Raw genomic sequence first — 16,086 nt, forward strand, 5'->3', positions numbered from 1 at the left:
GCAAAGTGCTGTGCATCCCAGCTGAGACTGCTCTGCACCCTGTAGTCATGGGACGCTTTATCTTCCTCTCTTTGTAAAAATAACTACCAAGTGTTTTGTGCTCTGGCTTATGGGACTGAACTGAATGAGAGATTGAAAATGTTTTGTTTTTATAGGAGTGATGGGTACTTCAAGCTGTGACTAGGTTTCCCTGAAAAGGCATTTGTGGGGTTGGTGCTAAATGCATTTTTAACATTATTATTATTTTTCAGATTTTTTAAATGAAGAAAACGAAAGATAGCTTTGATTTGGGTTTAAACTCCCCAGGCATGTCACACCACCCTGTGACACCCACTGCCAAACCAAGACATTGGTTTTCAGTGCAGCGTGGGAGCCTGGCAGCATCTGGGCGTGCACCCATTGATCTTTTGGCCAAAGTTGTGGTTGTGTTTCATCTTCCTCTCGGCTCCTACACACACACCTCCCCATCCCTTGATGCTCACCTTTACCTCAGAGCATACTGTACGTGCAGACTGCTGCTGCTGGCTGCTGTGGGGGCTCTCGGTGCTGCTGTGTGGCTGATACCAGGGCTGGTGCTGCCGCAGAGATGCAGCAGCTCCAGTTACTGTAGCCCAGCAGGTGCTCATCCAGCCGCTCCTTGCCGCTCATCAAAGCACTCTGTGCAGCTCCAGGGCTGTTTGGCAGAACAGCGGCTCTCCTTCAAGCTGTGGCTGGTGGAGTTAGCTGATGAGTGAAAGGCAGCCCTTTGGGTCAGTGCTTCCTCTCCACGTGGTATCGCAACAGCAAAGGCCAGAGGAGCTGATGATGGCCTGATTGCCAGAGGTTTGCTTGGAAGTGGTGCATGTAAGGTATTTTGAAAGGATCAGAGATGCAGACTGCAGAGGTTGTTCTTCTGTTCTCCCATTTTCTTGAGCCTGATTACACTGAACATCACAGGCTGGTATTCTGGATTATTATTATTATTTTTTAGCCCAGATTGTCCAGCTAAACGCATCAAGGGACATAGTATTTATTTTTAATTTAATTTTTATTTTATTTTATTTTTACCAAGGTCCATTTAGTAGCGTGTACTGCATTAGCTCTAGGTCAGCTGGGCAATACTGTCCTCTCCTCATCTGGGATCTGCACTGGTGCCTTGCAGCTGCTCCCAGAGAATGAGGGGAATGACAAGAAAATACAAAGAACTGCAGAAGCCTAATGTAGGTGCCTTTTAAGGTCTTTATGGATGACTATGATCATGAATAATGCAATAGGTATTCAGGCACCAGGGGCTGGCTGCCTGAAAGCAAGTTGCCAGCACCTTGGTAAGATTGAAGACATGAAAAAGTCTGAAGAGAAGCTGTGAAGCCAAATGCCACATTTAGGCTTGCTGGAGATAGAAAAGCCTGGGGAGGGATGCAAAGAGAGGGGTAACAGTAAAAGTGAGAGCATCTGTTGTGTTTCAGGTTGTTTCTATCAAGGCCAAAGGAGAGAAGCTGAAGTAATGAAGATGTGAGATGGAAAGTCTCTCTCTCTATTTTTGCTGTGTGGACGCACACAAATGGTTGTGAGAGCTGTCAGAATTAGCAGAGAAAGGTCTGACCGAGGTGGTCTTGCAGGGTCTGCTAAGCAGGGGTGGGAAGGACATCAGTATACCTGCGGGTTGGGGCCCACATGGCTCAGCCAAGGACTAGGCCTGCTCCATGGAGGGAGATCCAGACATGTTTTAGCTAAAACTCCATGGCTTTGTGGCCTTTTTGAAAGGACTCGCAGAACTGCTTGGTGCTTATAATCACAACTATTCTGAACCTGAGTCCTTGGAGGGTGCCTTGACAGAGGAACTTGGCGACAAACCAGCGCCTGGGCACAGCGCTGAGCTGCCAAAGTGTGTGCCCAGGCCTTTTCCCAAAGGTTGCTCATGTCAGAGCTGGGAGAGGAGCCACCAAAAGTGGAAGGCTACCTACTTGGAATCTGTATGGAGATAAGAAACAGCCTGTTTATTTCTCCATTTTTAAAAATGAGGTGGGACTGATTCTCCCTTTGTTTACATGTACTTCACAGCAGCCCACAACTGAAATCAATATCCTCCTTTGACTTTGATGGATTTGCACCAGGCCAGGAGGGAGACCCAGACTCTGTGCAGCTAGCTTATGCATTATCTTCTCTCACTACAAGACAAGTCTGTGAGAGAATAACTTATCAGCCCTCCAGCGTCAAGGCTTTTTGATCTGGTCCTACCCGATCTGCACACTTTACTCTGATCAGGTACATTGGGTAACTCTTGAGATACTTGGTTGACATCGAGATTGCAATTGACTGCCTGACATGAAAGGCACTCTGTTTGGTAGTTACACCTCTTACTGACACAATTTCCAGTGCAAATAGCGAGCTTGGTTTATTTGCTTTTAATTGTCACGGAGCAGGCAAGCTATGCAGGATTTATTCATAAGAATTATTTCAGCAGTGTGTCAGGCAAGAAGTGAATGAATCATATTGACTAACTGAGAACTTTGCTACCTTTTTTGTGGAAAACTTATGTATAAAGGGAAAAAAAGAGACAATTATTTGGCATAAATTAATAGTTACAGCAAATGACTCAGCTGCTACTGAAAAATGTCATTGTTGTTATCATTTATAGAGTGTTGTTGATGCAAATGAGGCTTTAGAAGCTTATGGAAATCAAGGCCATTACCACAAAGAGCCCGGGATCAGACTCCTATCGGGATACCCTAAAAACACATCTGAAAGAAGTCAGTATGAAAACAGAGGCTGGACAGGAAGAAAGGCAAGAAATAGGAAGCCAGGTCAAGAGAGAAGAAATGACATGAAATGACAAAGCTAAGGGAGGGAGGAGCTGATGACAGAGAGGTGCGAGGTGCAGGAAAGGAGCTGTCTCTAGGGAAAACAGCCATGTGTAAGGGAGAAGAAACTGGTAGAAAATTCATATTGGTCATTTCTAGGATAGAAAAGAAAGCTGCTGATACAGAGGGCCGCAAAAGTAAAAGAAAAGATTTCCATAGGTTTGCGCTGTTTCTTCAGAGAACTGTGTTGTTTGTGAATTAAAAGTCCAAGGAGAAGAAATCCACTAAAAATACTGCACCCAGAGAGACTCAGGAGCTCAGGAGTTTGAAAGGAGGTGCGATGAATTAATTTCAGATCTAGTTCCATTTTGAACAGGTGATCCAGCTTAAGTAGTTTTGCATTTTGTTGTGACTTAGGTACTGTCACTGCTTATGGTTTACTCTATTTGGAGTTTGATTTGTCCATTTACCTCCCACTGTAGTCGTCTGTGTCCAAACACTGCATCATGCTCGTGCAGGTTGCAAGAATATTATCAAACTGTGGTTTTAAGGACCCTGGCTGTGATGGGAATCTCAAATGCAGAATTTGCTGTATCATTGAACCCTTCTCTTCCTTGCCTGACCCCCAGGACTGATTTGAAAATGAGACAATAATTGGAAAATTAGATTCATGAAATGGGCCCGAGCAAGCTCCCAATTTGTTCTCATGTGAGTGAAATGTAGCTGTTATTGGAAAAAGGGTGTTTTCACTGCACACCATCTGTCATCAGCTCTATAAGCTCTACCTGGGATTTGGAAGTTCAGCTGGGGTCTTTCTGCCTTGACACAAGGCATAAGCAAGAGAGATTCTGCAATATCGGTGTAAAACATGGGTGAAGAGTCATTGAATCAGTCGTATAAGTGAAAAAGTTCTGGCTTTTCCAGGCTCCTTCCCAGGGGCTAGTACAGAAACAACCTATCAGGGCATGGTAGATTGATGTATGAGGAGGAAAGCAGAATTAATCTTGTTCCCTCTTCCTCCTCCCCTATATCCCTGGCTGTGCTGGGTCTGCGAGGTTAGCGAAGTAGAATATGTTTGTGTCAAGAACGGGAGCAGATGCAACTAAGGGACACATGGGAACAAATACAGGGAGGAAGAAGCTGCTGTTTTTAGACAGCCACTTTTCTGACTGAATGCACTTTAAGCACAGATAAAGTCAGCCATTCTGCAGAAGGTTCAGAGGAGGTTAGGCAAGATCCCATCGCAGATCCAAAGCCGCAACCCTTCTGCCTTGAGTCTTGGAGAGAAACAGAAAGCTTTCTGCTCTGGAGGTGATTTGTAAAAGCAAGTGCAGCATCCCAGATTTACCCTCTTGCTAACCCTCTTGCTTAGCCACGTGCTAGCATCATTGAACCGAAGTTGTGGGGCATTCCCAACCAGCTGCAGGTCGGCTGTTTGCTGCTGCAGTTCATGCGTTATTCAGAACTACAGCAGAGGCAAGGGCTCAAAACATGTTCTCCACGTGTTAAACTTTGATGGACAAGAAGGGAGGTGGAGGATCTGCCTACTCTTCTTCTGTATCAGACAGCAGTATAGTAATCCTGAAACAAGGACCGCAAGATGTTTCATTTTAAACTGGAATTACTTCAGTGTTGTGCGCTCACATCCTTCCTGTAGATACAGCACGGCCTTGAATGAATTCCCATCATGCTGTCAAGTCTGGTTATTTTCCTGTCGGGTCTTGCTGTGGTTCCCGCATAGATTCTTCTTTTGAACTGTCTTGTTGGCTTGTTTTTATAAGTTAATGGTACGGGGGGGAAGGAAAATAAGAGTGGTACTTACGGGAAGACAGTTTGCATACACCTTGTCAGCAGGGCTGACCGCAACACAGCTGAGACAGATTAGTGCACCGATGCCTGCCTAAAACAAATAAACACCAGCTGTTTATCAGACAGGGCTCAGCATCCTCCAGGAGGAGGTAAACAGATTTATGCAGATGAGCCTCCCAGGTGCCCTTGCAGCACAGCGTCTTTCATGGCTATTCGGTCTTCCTTATGAGTTACAGCCAGGGCAGACGAGCACAGAATAGATGCAAGGTTAGCGCAATAACACAGCCATCCGGACAGCGCCAGGGAGGTTCTTCACCGCTTTGTGCTTCAAGCCCATATTTAATAATAATGCAGGATTAATCACAGCGCTGATCTCACTGCTAATGGAAGAATTTGATGTAAACTTCAATATTTTAAGCTTATAGCATGTGAAAAAGCAATTTATTGTAACTCACTTATTATTCCATTTGTGCCTAAAATACTATGAAGCAAGATTTATGGCTGCTCAAGGTTGAGGGAAATTGTGATCGGTAAAAGTATTTTCTCATTCTCCATTAAGATTGTCCAGTTGCTGTCTAACTGCTTAACTTCATGAACCCTTTTTTTTTTTATTTTTTTTAGTAACCATCAAAGTTTACTTTAAATCCGGCAGTGCTCTATGAGTCTGCTACCTCAGCAGCATTTCTCTCTTGGTTCATCTCCTTCTGTCATAATATCTCCTTAAATTCTTCATACGCATTTTCCCTGAAGCTTCACAGATGACCCTAACAACTTGCTATGAAATCTAGGTTTTGAAGACAGATGGGATATTATTTTAATAATGTAGACATAATTACACAGTCCGGACACTGGCTCTCAGAAACGTCTCATAATTTATTAATACATTGTTGGGAAGCAAAATTGGGAGCTGAAAATTTGGAGCAAGACCCTAGGGAGTTCAGAAAGAGAGGTTTGCTTCAGTTCTCATGATGTTACCAATTATTAGATGTGTTAATAATTTCCAATACTATCACTGCTTATTCTGCAACAGTTTCCTTTTTAACTTCATCTCACATCAAAAGGGGCAATGCTGTATTTCTGTTGTGATTCCAATTTTTTAAAAGTATGCTTGGGTTCCTCTTAATACAGGATCATTTCCCAGCAGCTTTCTTGATTGCTGTTTATCGGGAGTCCTAGAATGCAAATACATGGTTTGTCCATACAGTAAATACTAGGTACTATAGTGATGAGTGTTAAAGAAATGCTTGCCAAGAGAAAGCGGGAGGAAAAACACACACACACAAAATAAAAAATAAAAACCAAATAAAAAAACAACATCAAAAACCACAACACTTTTCCTTACTCTATTAAGTAAATTGTGCCATTTGAGCTTTTCTTAGATTAGGAATTTCCTCACCTAAGTGCATCACTTGACATTTCAACATGTAATATTTCAGATTTCTCAAGGTATTCCTTAAACACCCAACAGAAACAGGTGGAGAAAGCTAAGTCCACATGTGATTTGTTCTCTCTGGCTGTCATTGTGGATTTAAAACCAAAGTCATTTTGGATGTGCCTCCCATCCTCTGCGTTAATGTTGCTAATATTATTAATATTGGTTACTAACAGTTTTCAGTCTATTGAACGATTAATGAAAAGGTCGATGGGAATTCTCTACACAGGCATCGTTCATTACAAGGCCCATTGCTTATGCAATCTTGCTGCATCCATCTTCCCAAACAAGCAAAAGAGCCAGAAACGGCAGCTCCTTAAACCCGCTTGTGGGCTCCTAATGAGAAATCTTAATTGTATGAAAGCTATTATGATGTTACTCTTCCAAGCCATTGGGTTTTTGATGCGTTGAGTTGTACCTAGGTTGCTGTGAGGCATTTGCTCTCTTGGGCCGGTGTCAGTGCCTACTGAGTCAAGCCTGGGTGACAGGAGCTGGTGGCAGGTTGTGTTTGCTTAGTGATGCCTCCCTGCAGCCAATTTAAAACCTGGTGCCGGTCACCTCCATCTCTTGTATACCCAGTGCCACAAGGGAAATGCATCTGAGCTGAGGGGTGCATACTCATACAGCTCCTGCGGCACATGGAAGAGATGGAAAAGACTCAAAGGCAGTCCAGAGCAAAGATAAAGCCTCAGGGTGGGAATGGGAAGAGGGCATTATCCCATCTAATGCCTCTGTTTGAGGAGACCTCTAATGCAGCATTTTTTGCTCACCAAGAACTGGAGAAGAGTGTGTAGCTCTCACTGCCCTGTTGTGACCATCAAGCTGAAGCCGCAGGTGATCTGTGCTACAACACTCTTCAAAGGCAGGCAGTTAGCTCCAGCAAAGTGAAATTTAGAGGGATGAAGTTTTGAACATCATGCTTCCAGACAGTGCTGTGGTGGCTGTTCATCTCTATCTGCCTTCACAGTTCATTCGAGGATAAAAAAAAAAAATGCTTCTTCATATTTCCAGAGGAGTTATATGGCACTGCGATGCTAGAAAGGTGCTTGGAGCTTATTCAGGAAGTAGCCGTGCCCTAGTGTCATCCCCAAATGAGAACATGGAGACCCCCAAACTCTCCCTGCAATCCGTGGCATTTAATCGTGACCCTGCATTTATGGAGATCTCACTGTAGTTGTTTTCCCTTGTACATGCCTAATACCTGGGCGGATCTAGCCTTATGAACGACCCCGGTAGCTGATGTGTGAACAGTTGGCACAGACCAATCTTTATAGGCTTCTGTATCCCTGTTAAATGAATAGCTATTGCTCTTTTGATTCTTCCTGGAACCTCAGTTGCTATTTTCTGTCAGTCCTCGCCATCCTAAATGTCAGTGGAAAGGATCATTGAAACTAATGGTTTGAGTTCATCTGTTCTGCCGGGGACTTTACAGCGCGGTGACCTGGTTTCTGAGGGAACGGTTGCGTAGGAGATGGCTGCGGGGTCAGGGTCTTGCTACAGGGCAGGGCTCAGTGCCCCCAACCAGCTCCTGCTAGTGCCCTAAGGTGCAGGGGGGGTCAGTGCTTCTCTCCCCCTCGGGAACTCTTTGACTTGCCAAAATTCAGCCTAGGAAATCTGCTTGAGTTTGGGTTTAAACTGATCCCTGTTGAAATGCAAAATCCAACGGCTTCTGGGAACTCAACCTCCTAATCTCACCTGGCCTGGCATCAGAAGTATGCGACCTTTGCTACGCCTCACAGGAGATGAATTATTTCTAAAAAGATCTAGGTCTTTGTGGCAGATTTTACCCCAAAGGTTCCTCTCCCTGAGGACTGGCCTGCTACAAGCGTGCAGTGACTACGTGATAAACCTCAAGTACTTTCCTCGCAGATGTTTTGCATAAGACTAGCTCCATCCCAGAGATGGCTGCGTTCTGTGGGTGGGTAAAAAGATCCCTGTAGATATTTTTGCAAAGCAATTTCAGATCCTTTGCAGCTTGCTAGAAAATTGAATTACTTGTTTTCCATTCCCTGAATTAACCCTGCTTCATTCTTCCCTCAACCCTCTCCCTCTTCCTCCCCCTCCCTCCAACAGATGTCCAGCATATTAAGAGGAGAGACATCGTTTTGAAGAGGGAGCTGGGAGAAGGTGCCTTTGGGAAGGTGTTCTTGGCCGAGTGTTACAACCTCAGCCCCACCAATGACAAAATGCTGGTGGCAGTGAAGGTAAATCCCAAGGCCAAACGGCAGAGAGTGCAGCAGGGGCTGGATGAGCCTGCGTGGGAGAGGGAGGCAGGGGAGGGCTGGGGGCCAGGGGCGGAGATTTATCTGATGCTGGAGGTTGTGGTAAATCCACTTAGTCACACAAAGTTTCAGTGTTTCGCTTCAAGATCGTCTCTTCTTGCCAATGCCAAAGCTCCTCTTCCTGCCGATGGGGCCAGGAGACACGGAGCTGGAGCTGGGCTGGGAGGTTTCAGCACCGTGCGGCTGCAGCAGCGTGGTGTGGAGCCTACCTTCCCTCTGCGAGGGACTGGGAACCTTCTCTTCTGGGATTTTGTCTTTTTGTCGAACATACAGAAGATACAGAGAGGCCTCAGCAAAAATAAGCACCTGAAGCTAAGCACGACCAACTGACTTGCTGGGATCTGTTTGCTGGGACAGCTCTGCTGCAAGATGAATTAACCAGCTCAGCTCAGGTCCTGCTTGCGTGGCCACAGATTGCTCCTCTCTTGGTGATTTTGAGCTGATACAAGTTCAGCTTGGCTTGCTTTGTGCTCTTTACATCCTTGCGAGGGTCCTCACATGAGCTGTGCCACACCAGCGTGGCCCTGGGCGCAGGGACCATGGCAGGAGTGTGCTCTGCTCTCAGGTGGCACCAGGCAGCAGACACACAGAGTAATGTGTGTCCATGCTGGAGTGCTGGAGGCATCCAGTTACTTCAGGGTTGCTTTAATCATCAGCCGTTTGAGCCTTTTCACTTTTTTTTTTTTAAGCTAATTTGTCCCCTCATGCTCCAGCCATGAACTGCAAGGTTGCACCTTCCACCTCAGAGACTGGTTAAGAGTAAGGTAATGCAGGTACCCACACGATTAATTGCCTGATTATAGGGTTGGCACCTGCCTATCAATGCCAGCCATCCCTTATGCGATCCTGTCTCTCAGGTCTCTGCTCAGTTTCGTTTGCATGTAGACAGAAACAACATCCGAACTTGTTTCTGCTAATTGCTATTACGAGCTTACATCTCCAGAGTGCCTTTCATCCTACCAGGTCATACAGACCCAGAATCAGAGCAGGGCCCTGCAATCTGGCTTTTTCCCAGTTTAGGGGAGGGTGGGGGAGTGGAGTGGCGGGAATTCCTTCTAATTTGGACCACATTATCAGTCTTAGGAGAAAGAAGAAAGAAAAATAAAGGGGCTCTGTGTATAATGTTGAGATTTGGCTGCATTTCCTGAAGATATCATGTTCCCAATGGAGGCTGAGAGCTACCTCCGTGGTCACTGCAGCTCTGGCAGCAGCAGGACGTGCTGCTTTTAGGGCAGCCGAGTCCACAGGCCCGAGTCTGGGGCTCCCTCCCAGGGCCAGGATACGGGCAAAGAAAGTGGCTGCATGTCTCACTGGGCTCAGTGGACTCAGATTTGCAGCGGATCTAAAGATCGCAGCCCTGCAAATAAGCTGAGTTTTGATGTGATGGCACGGACAAGCTTCCTGTTTTATTCAGCTTGCTTCTAAAAACATCTTAAGAAGTGCACAAAAAGCATAGTCAGCAAAGAGCGTGGGGGTTACAGAGTCAAGCACCAGGAATGCTGGCAGGGCTGGTATTCAGGGCATGTTCTCCGAACACATATTTTCTTTTCTCTATGGGCTTCTCCTCTGTCATGCTCACTCCCGTGTCTGAGAGCTCCCTAGATGAGTGCTCACTTTCGCAGCCTCCCAGACAAGTGCTGGGGTTGTACGATCCCCATTTTGCAGAGGGCAGATGGAGACTTGGGGAAATTGAGCTGAAACGGTCGGCTTAGCCGGAGGACGGAGTTATTGACCTGCTTTTCCAGTGCTCCAGGCAGCAGATACCAGACCGATGCTGAGCCCTGCTGCTGCAGCAAACACACGGCACTTGGGGAGACCTGGCCCTGATCCCACACGAGCAAGAAATTCCCAGGCAATGTCATCAGAGCTGACAATTGGTGGCAAGAGCTGCAACCTACAGATAGTGAGTGAATTGCCTGATAATTTGTAGCAACCCTGCGAAGGAGGCACAAATTTCAATTCACCCCAAGCCTTCCTAGGAGAGATATTTCTGCCTCTGGTTCTGCTGAGACCTCTTCTCGTCTTCCTCCACTCCTCATCTTCTTTCCTGATTCCTCCACCTCCAGCTCCTTTTTGCTTCACGTCTAAATGCTTGACTGTGCAACCTTAGCTATGTTTTTTAATACCCTATTTTGTGTGATATTTACAAAGTCACAGTCCTAACACCTCGTGGAAATGGTAGCGTGTGAAGGAGAGGAGACCTGAACTCACTGCAACCTGAAATATTACATGCAACTACAGGAAAAAATGGAGAAAAGAGTGATGGGGGAGGAGTGTTTTCCTGGAGGAAAAAAAGAAAGGCAAAAAAAAAAAGGTAGCATCAACATTATGAAGATATTAAATGACTAAAAGTAATTGGGTGCCTGAGATAAGGATGGATGCTTTGCCATCTGCGCAGTGTAACTACCATCCATCTAAATATCTCTAGTCAAGCTATCCCAGAGGACACAGAATTAAAATAAAATTATGCCGTGTGTCTAGCAGGTTGGGGGCAGAAGAAGGAGATGAAGGAGTGTCCTGAGGCTTAGGTAAAAACCTCGCAGGAGAGCTGCTCGATGGGGAAAGGCAGCCGCAGTGCTTTGCTGTGGGTGGCACTGAGCCCTGCAGAGCCACAGACCAGCCCGAGGTGTGTTAGCAGGGTGCTTGGGCCCCTTCCTCCAGACACAGCTTTTAGATCCTCAGCACCCCTTTTTGCTCATAAATCAGAGCCAGCTGATGTCACCTCTCCTGTTGTCACAGGGAGATTCAAGGTGTGGGAAAAGGTGTGTGTGTGTAGGCAACAGGAGAGCGACCTGCTAGGCCCAGCTGCTGCAGGTGAAGCTGCACAGAGAGAGGAGTCAGATCGGATCTGGGAAAAACTGAAACAAGCTGCCTTAAGTCTTTTTTGACTCCCATCAGCTGCATGGTTAAAGCCCAGACTGGTACTGAGCAGTGGAGGATGGAAATAGTATAACTGAGGTTCTTTGACTCAAAACTACAACTGCTTCTTCATTTCCTTAAATCTTTGTGACGACTGCTGGTTTTCACGGCCGTCCCGTCTTGTCAAACATTCTGGACTTCAACTTTTTGCTAAGTGCTCATGGCAGAGCCCTCCCTTGATATCCTGAGGTGACAACAAGCTGCTTTCAAACCAGCTATCCTATGCAACTGCCCAATAATGCATGGACAAGCCAGCCCCCAAGCATCCTCCTCAATCACCAGCTGCACCCACAACAGCATCTTCAAAGCAGCCCTACAATGCTGGGCTGGAGCACACAGCCTGGAGCCCGCAACCTACCCTGCAATGGCAATCTGGTGCACTCAAATGTGGAAGATGAGATATTCTCCATAAGGATACCTATTTCAGCATCGGTCTGCCAGGGGAGCTGTTATAAACAGCAGGGAATAAAAACACGATTTTAAAAATTATGAGAAAATACTTGACAGTGTCCTTCTTCAGAGGCGGTTTGAAAAATCCACACAATAACTGCACAGCCAGGCAAATCCATCTTCTGAATAAAGGTAGTATAGTCAGCTATTTCAAAATAAAAGACGGATAGCAAGGACTGGCTGGCTCAGGAATTTAATAATAATGAGATATGAAGCCATTCACCCCTAGGTCACCAGTACGAATCCTGCCCAAGCTGGGAATAATTGGAAGCTATTACCCTCTGAGACATGTTTGCTGCTTCCTGGGAAATGAGCTGGGGAACCCGCTGGGCTGGTAAATACATGAACAAAATGCTGAGGTGGTGCCACCAGCACCCACTGCCCACCCTCACAGTGCGTCTGGTGGTGGCAGTGGTTCCTATCCCCTTCCATCAGCTCCTCTGCGATGCCTCAACCACTTTGTTCTGACTTTGCCCTGCCTGAGCCCACCCCGTGCGTGTCTGTGTCCCTTCTTTCAGGCGCTGAAAGACCCCACCTTGGCGGCCCGCAAGGATTTCCAGAGGGAGGCAGAGCTGCTCACCAACCTGCAGCACGAGCACATCGTCAAGTTTTACGGCGTGTGTGGTGACGGCGACCCGCTCATCATGGTCTTCGAGTACATGAAGCATGGGGACCTGAACAAGTTCCTGAGGTACGTGCGAAGGGGCGACAGGGGATGTGGTGCTCCAGAGACATCGCAGTCATGTGGGTGTTGGTGGGCTGGGTAATGTGAGCGGGTGCTTCAAAGGAGATGAGCGTCCTCACCGGATCTGGTGCTTTAATGGCCCTACCCCAACATTTCCTCTCGGGCAGTCCCAGGGTTTGTCCTCCAGGTGAGCTATGGAAACCAGAAGGTTCTTCTCCCACCCCTGCAAGGCTGAAGGTGCAGAAAGTGGGGCTGCAGTCCCTCTCTGCCCTGTGAAGGTCCCATGCATCCACGCCCTACAGCTCCCGAGGCTGGGAGGTCACCAGCCACGACTCCATGCATGTCACCCAGCTTCTACTTCAATAGCACCACAACTAAAATACTCCCCAGAGAAACTTTCTGGAGCCCTTGATCTGATTGCAGTCCTGGGCATTTACTGATTTATAGTTCTCATTTCTGTATGCAGAAAAACGATGATAAATTTTGGAGGGGTCTCGGGCAGCGCCTGCACAGCCCATCCCTGGTGCTTGTGCCCTAGATCTTATCAGACAGAATGTCCTAACCTGTGGCTCCGTGCTACTGGAGACGCTAGGCAAGGCCAGACCAAGTGCCATAATCGCCTCCCTGTCTCTAGAGACACACAAATTGCTAGATCCCCCCGCCCAAGCCATCATTCAGCCATCTCATCAGCACGAGGCAGATGGTTTGTGTGCCCTGAATCCACCAGTGGCGAGGGGCAGGAAGCAACAGTGGGGAAATGTTTGTGGTGCTGTTCTACCCTGATACAGAAATTACGCTCTGCAACCTGCATGCCAGTGGAGTGGTACTTACCTCTTGAAATAATTAGTAGTTTTATTTCCCAGTATTTAGAAAATTGGACCCTTGATATTTTCTTGCTTTGACTGTTAAGTGTGAGCATGATTGCAGTGGGAACAAGAAGCTTGAGCACCTCAGGTCTAGATCTGGGGCTGGGATACACTCTGAATTTATTTTTCCATCATCACAATCTGTTTCTGACCAAGGAAAACAAGGAAACAAATCATTTCCTGAGGTTTTCACTTCTAAGCAACCACCCGCAGCACAAGAACCATGGGGGAAGATGCCAAATGCTTCTTCTTTCCTCTGACAAGCAGGGCCAAGCTGTCTGCAGATCCCTTGGAGCACCCACAGGGCAGTGGCTGGGGACACCCCTGCAGTGGTTTTCTGCCTCATTTTGGCATCGCAGTGGGTAGATCGAATACAAGTTTATAGCTCACTCCCTGTCTCATGCCCTGGATAGTACAGACTGGCGATGCAGTGTTAAGGTCAGAGCCTCAGCCTTGTGACCGAGGGAAGCCACTCTACAGCAGAGCGTGAGAGGCCACGTTCCTCAAGCACTTCACTAGGAAGGAAGAAAATTGACCCATCTTTTTTCCTGGCAGAAGCAGCAGCCTTATTCTCCTTAGAGGAGGTAGATATTACAGCTGAGGCATTGCCTCTTTCGCTGCTCTAATTGACCTCCCGAAGAGACTAGCCCAAAACTGGCTCTCCTGCTGTCTCTGAGGGACAGCTCATGCCTGCTGCCACTGCCTCACGTAATTGCTCCACACAACAACGTGCTCCTAAGGCTGGTGCTGCAGCCACGCACCGCCACACCTCCACATCCCAACCCTGCCATGGACATGTCCAGGGCCTGGCCCAGTACTGGGGAGGAAAGCTTTTCTCTTTTAGCATTTATGAAGGAAAAATGTTAAGCTTTCTAGATGTGCTGTCCCCTGAATTACAGCCTCCCATTGTCCAGCTGCACTGAGCTGCCAGCTTCTCCTTCTCATACAGCTATGGAGCAAGCAGCTACGTGCTGCTGTGTGTGATAGGTAGTGAAATCCCACTGTGTCCCAAAGAAAGCTGGCTTTAGGGACAGGGGAAGATGTATCCAGCAAACAGGAACTCAAAACACCAAAGGGGTTATATGGAAAGAAAGTCTTGGGCTTTGTTTGTCAGGTCAGCTACTTGCTCTGCTCACAGCAGCACTGGTGGGGACACTCAGGGGGATGAGAGCTGCAAGGGGGGTCAGTTAGCGTGGGTGATGCAGGAGTGCTGAGCATCCCTTGGCGAGTAGCAGGTTTTATTGTGGCATGATTCACCCAGCCCATAGCAGAGACGGCTGCCCCCAGGCACTGGAGCCGGGGGCATGGTGTGTCTGTAAGAGACACTCAGCTGAGCTCTTCCCAGTTTATCTGCAGAAATTGGAAAAGCTATAAAATGGAAGAGGCTGACTTTAGACCCAGCTTCCCAGAGAAAAGCACAATAAACAAATAAATAAAGAAATGGATAGTGAAACAGGAACTTATTCCGAAAGATCCTGCCATGAAGAAATACAGACATTACTCTGCAGGCAGCACAGCATCCCTAGGGCTGGTGTATGTGGCCTGGGGGCTCCCAAGCATTCTCTGCTGGAGGGTCTGCAACAACTGCCTTCCCACCCTGCTCACCGAAAATCCCCATCACTTTCTCCTTTTCCTTCAGTCACTTTTTTTCTAGGTTTTGTTGTGTTTCTGGTTGTAGCAGCAGCAAATCTGATGTAGGGATATTTACATGTTGCCATTACAAGTCCTCTTTGCAATCTATCATAAGCTGTTGCCATTTGCTGTTACCTAAGACGGTAACTTTTGTTTGAAAAGTTGTGTAGTTTTGAGCTTTTTGTGTCAGTCCTTCCAGGGGAGCAGTCCCACAGTCAGACTGCCTTGGGACAGAAGGAGCCCTGGCAGCAGAGGGAGCACACAGAGAGAGGTGATTTTTCTCCCCATGTTGACAAAAACCTCCATCACACCTTAAAAGGAAAACAAAACACCACCATTCTTTGACAGGGATCCACCCAGCCTTACGCCCTTTACATAAAGCTGAATTAAACCCCTTGCTCCAAGGAGAGGTGGGCAGATCTCTCATATTCTCTGCAGGCTTCTTGATGCAACTAAATGCACTAATATCCCTCCTGTTAATCTCATGAATGTCTTGATACTTCTTTCTTCTAGACTATACCCATGTGGGATGGAGAAAGGGAGGGAGGGAGGAATATGTATTTTGTAAGACATACCCAGATATCTCCTCTTATAGTAGGGTGTACAAAGAGCCAGGGAAATAAAGGCATTGGATGACCATTTTTTAAACATGACCTGTTCCCTTCAGATGCAGACTTCTTTGGGGACAATTAATGTATTTGAAAAAGGTAGCAGTAATAAGAAAGCAATATATCCTTCACTTCTCACCAAGGAATATTTACCCTCAATGACATCAGGTATCATTTGCGGCTAAATATGGTGTAACTGCAAGGCATGACTGATATAAACTGTCCAGCACAATTTTAGAAGCTATTTTTGTCCTGCTTTGCAGTTTTTAGTTAACCTGCTCAGTCCTGGCTCAGCTTCACCTGCTGTCAACATCTGTGGTCACCACCAGGTAATTTCCTGGGGTAAACTGTAGCCCAGGGTGGGCTGTTTAAAACCTTTGAGTAGTTATTTCTGCAGCTTCTCCTCGTGTTTAGCAGTCCTTCCAGTACTCTGCTGCTCTCACCATGCCCAAAAGCTTCCAAGGTTCCCCGGGCAGCCCCAGCCCTGCAGCCTGCGGTGCTGCTCCCCGCCTGCCCGTGCGACACTCGCTGCAGCATCAACCACTCGTGGCTCCCCGAAACACTCCTGGCCCCTCAGCACTCATTTCTGGAGTTTGTCTCCTCTTCCAGCTGTCCTGCAACCG

The 16,086-nt window shown here is 47.0% G+C and overlaps 1 protein-coding gene across 9 annotated transcripts in view; it reads left to right on the forward strand.

The window, feature by feature from the left end:
• Nucleotides 1-16,086, forward strand: part of NTRK3 (neurotrophic receptor tyrosine kinase 3) — a 198,162-nt gene that overhangs the window by 144,842 nt on the left and 37,234 nt on the right. For all 9 annotated transcript variants that reach the window (XM_040569530.1, XM_040569533.1, XM_040569531.1 and 6 more), the window contains 2 exons: nucleotides 8,095-8,225; nucleotides 12,191-12,363. In XM_040569530.1, the coding sequence (XP_040425464.1) occupies nucleotides 8,095-8,225; nucleotides 12,191-12,363 (304 nt within the window). The remainder of the gene's footprint in view (nucleotides 1-8,094; nucleotides 8,226-12,190; nucleotides 12,364-16,086) is intronic.

Source organism: Cygnus olor, chromosome 11 (assembly GCF_009769625.2).
Source record: "Cygnus olor isolate bCygOlo1 chromosome 11, bCygOlo1.pri.v2, whole genome shotgun sequence".
Classification (NCBI taxonomy): domain Eukaryota; kingdom Metazoa; phylum Chordata; class Aves; order Anseriformes; family Anatidae; genus Cygnus; species Cygnus olor.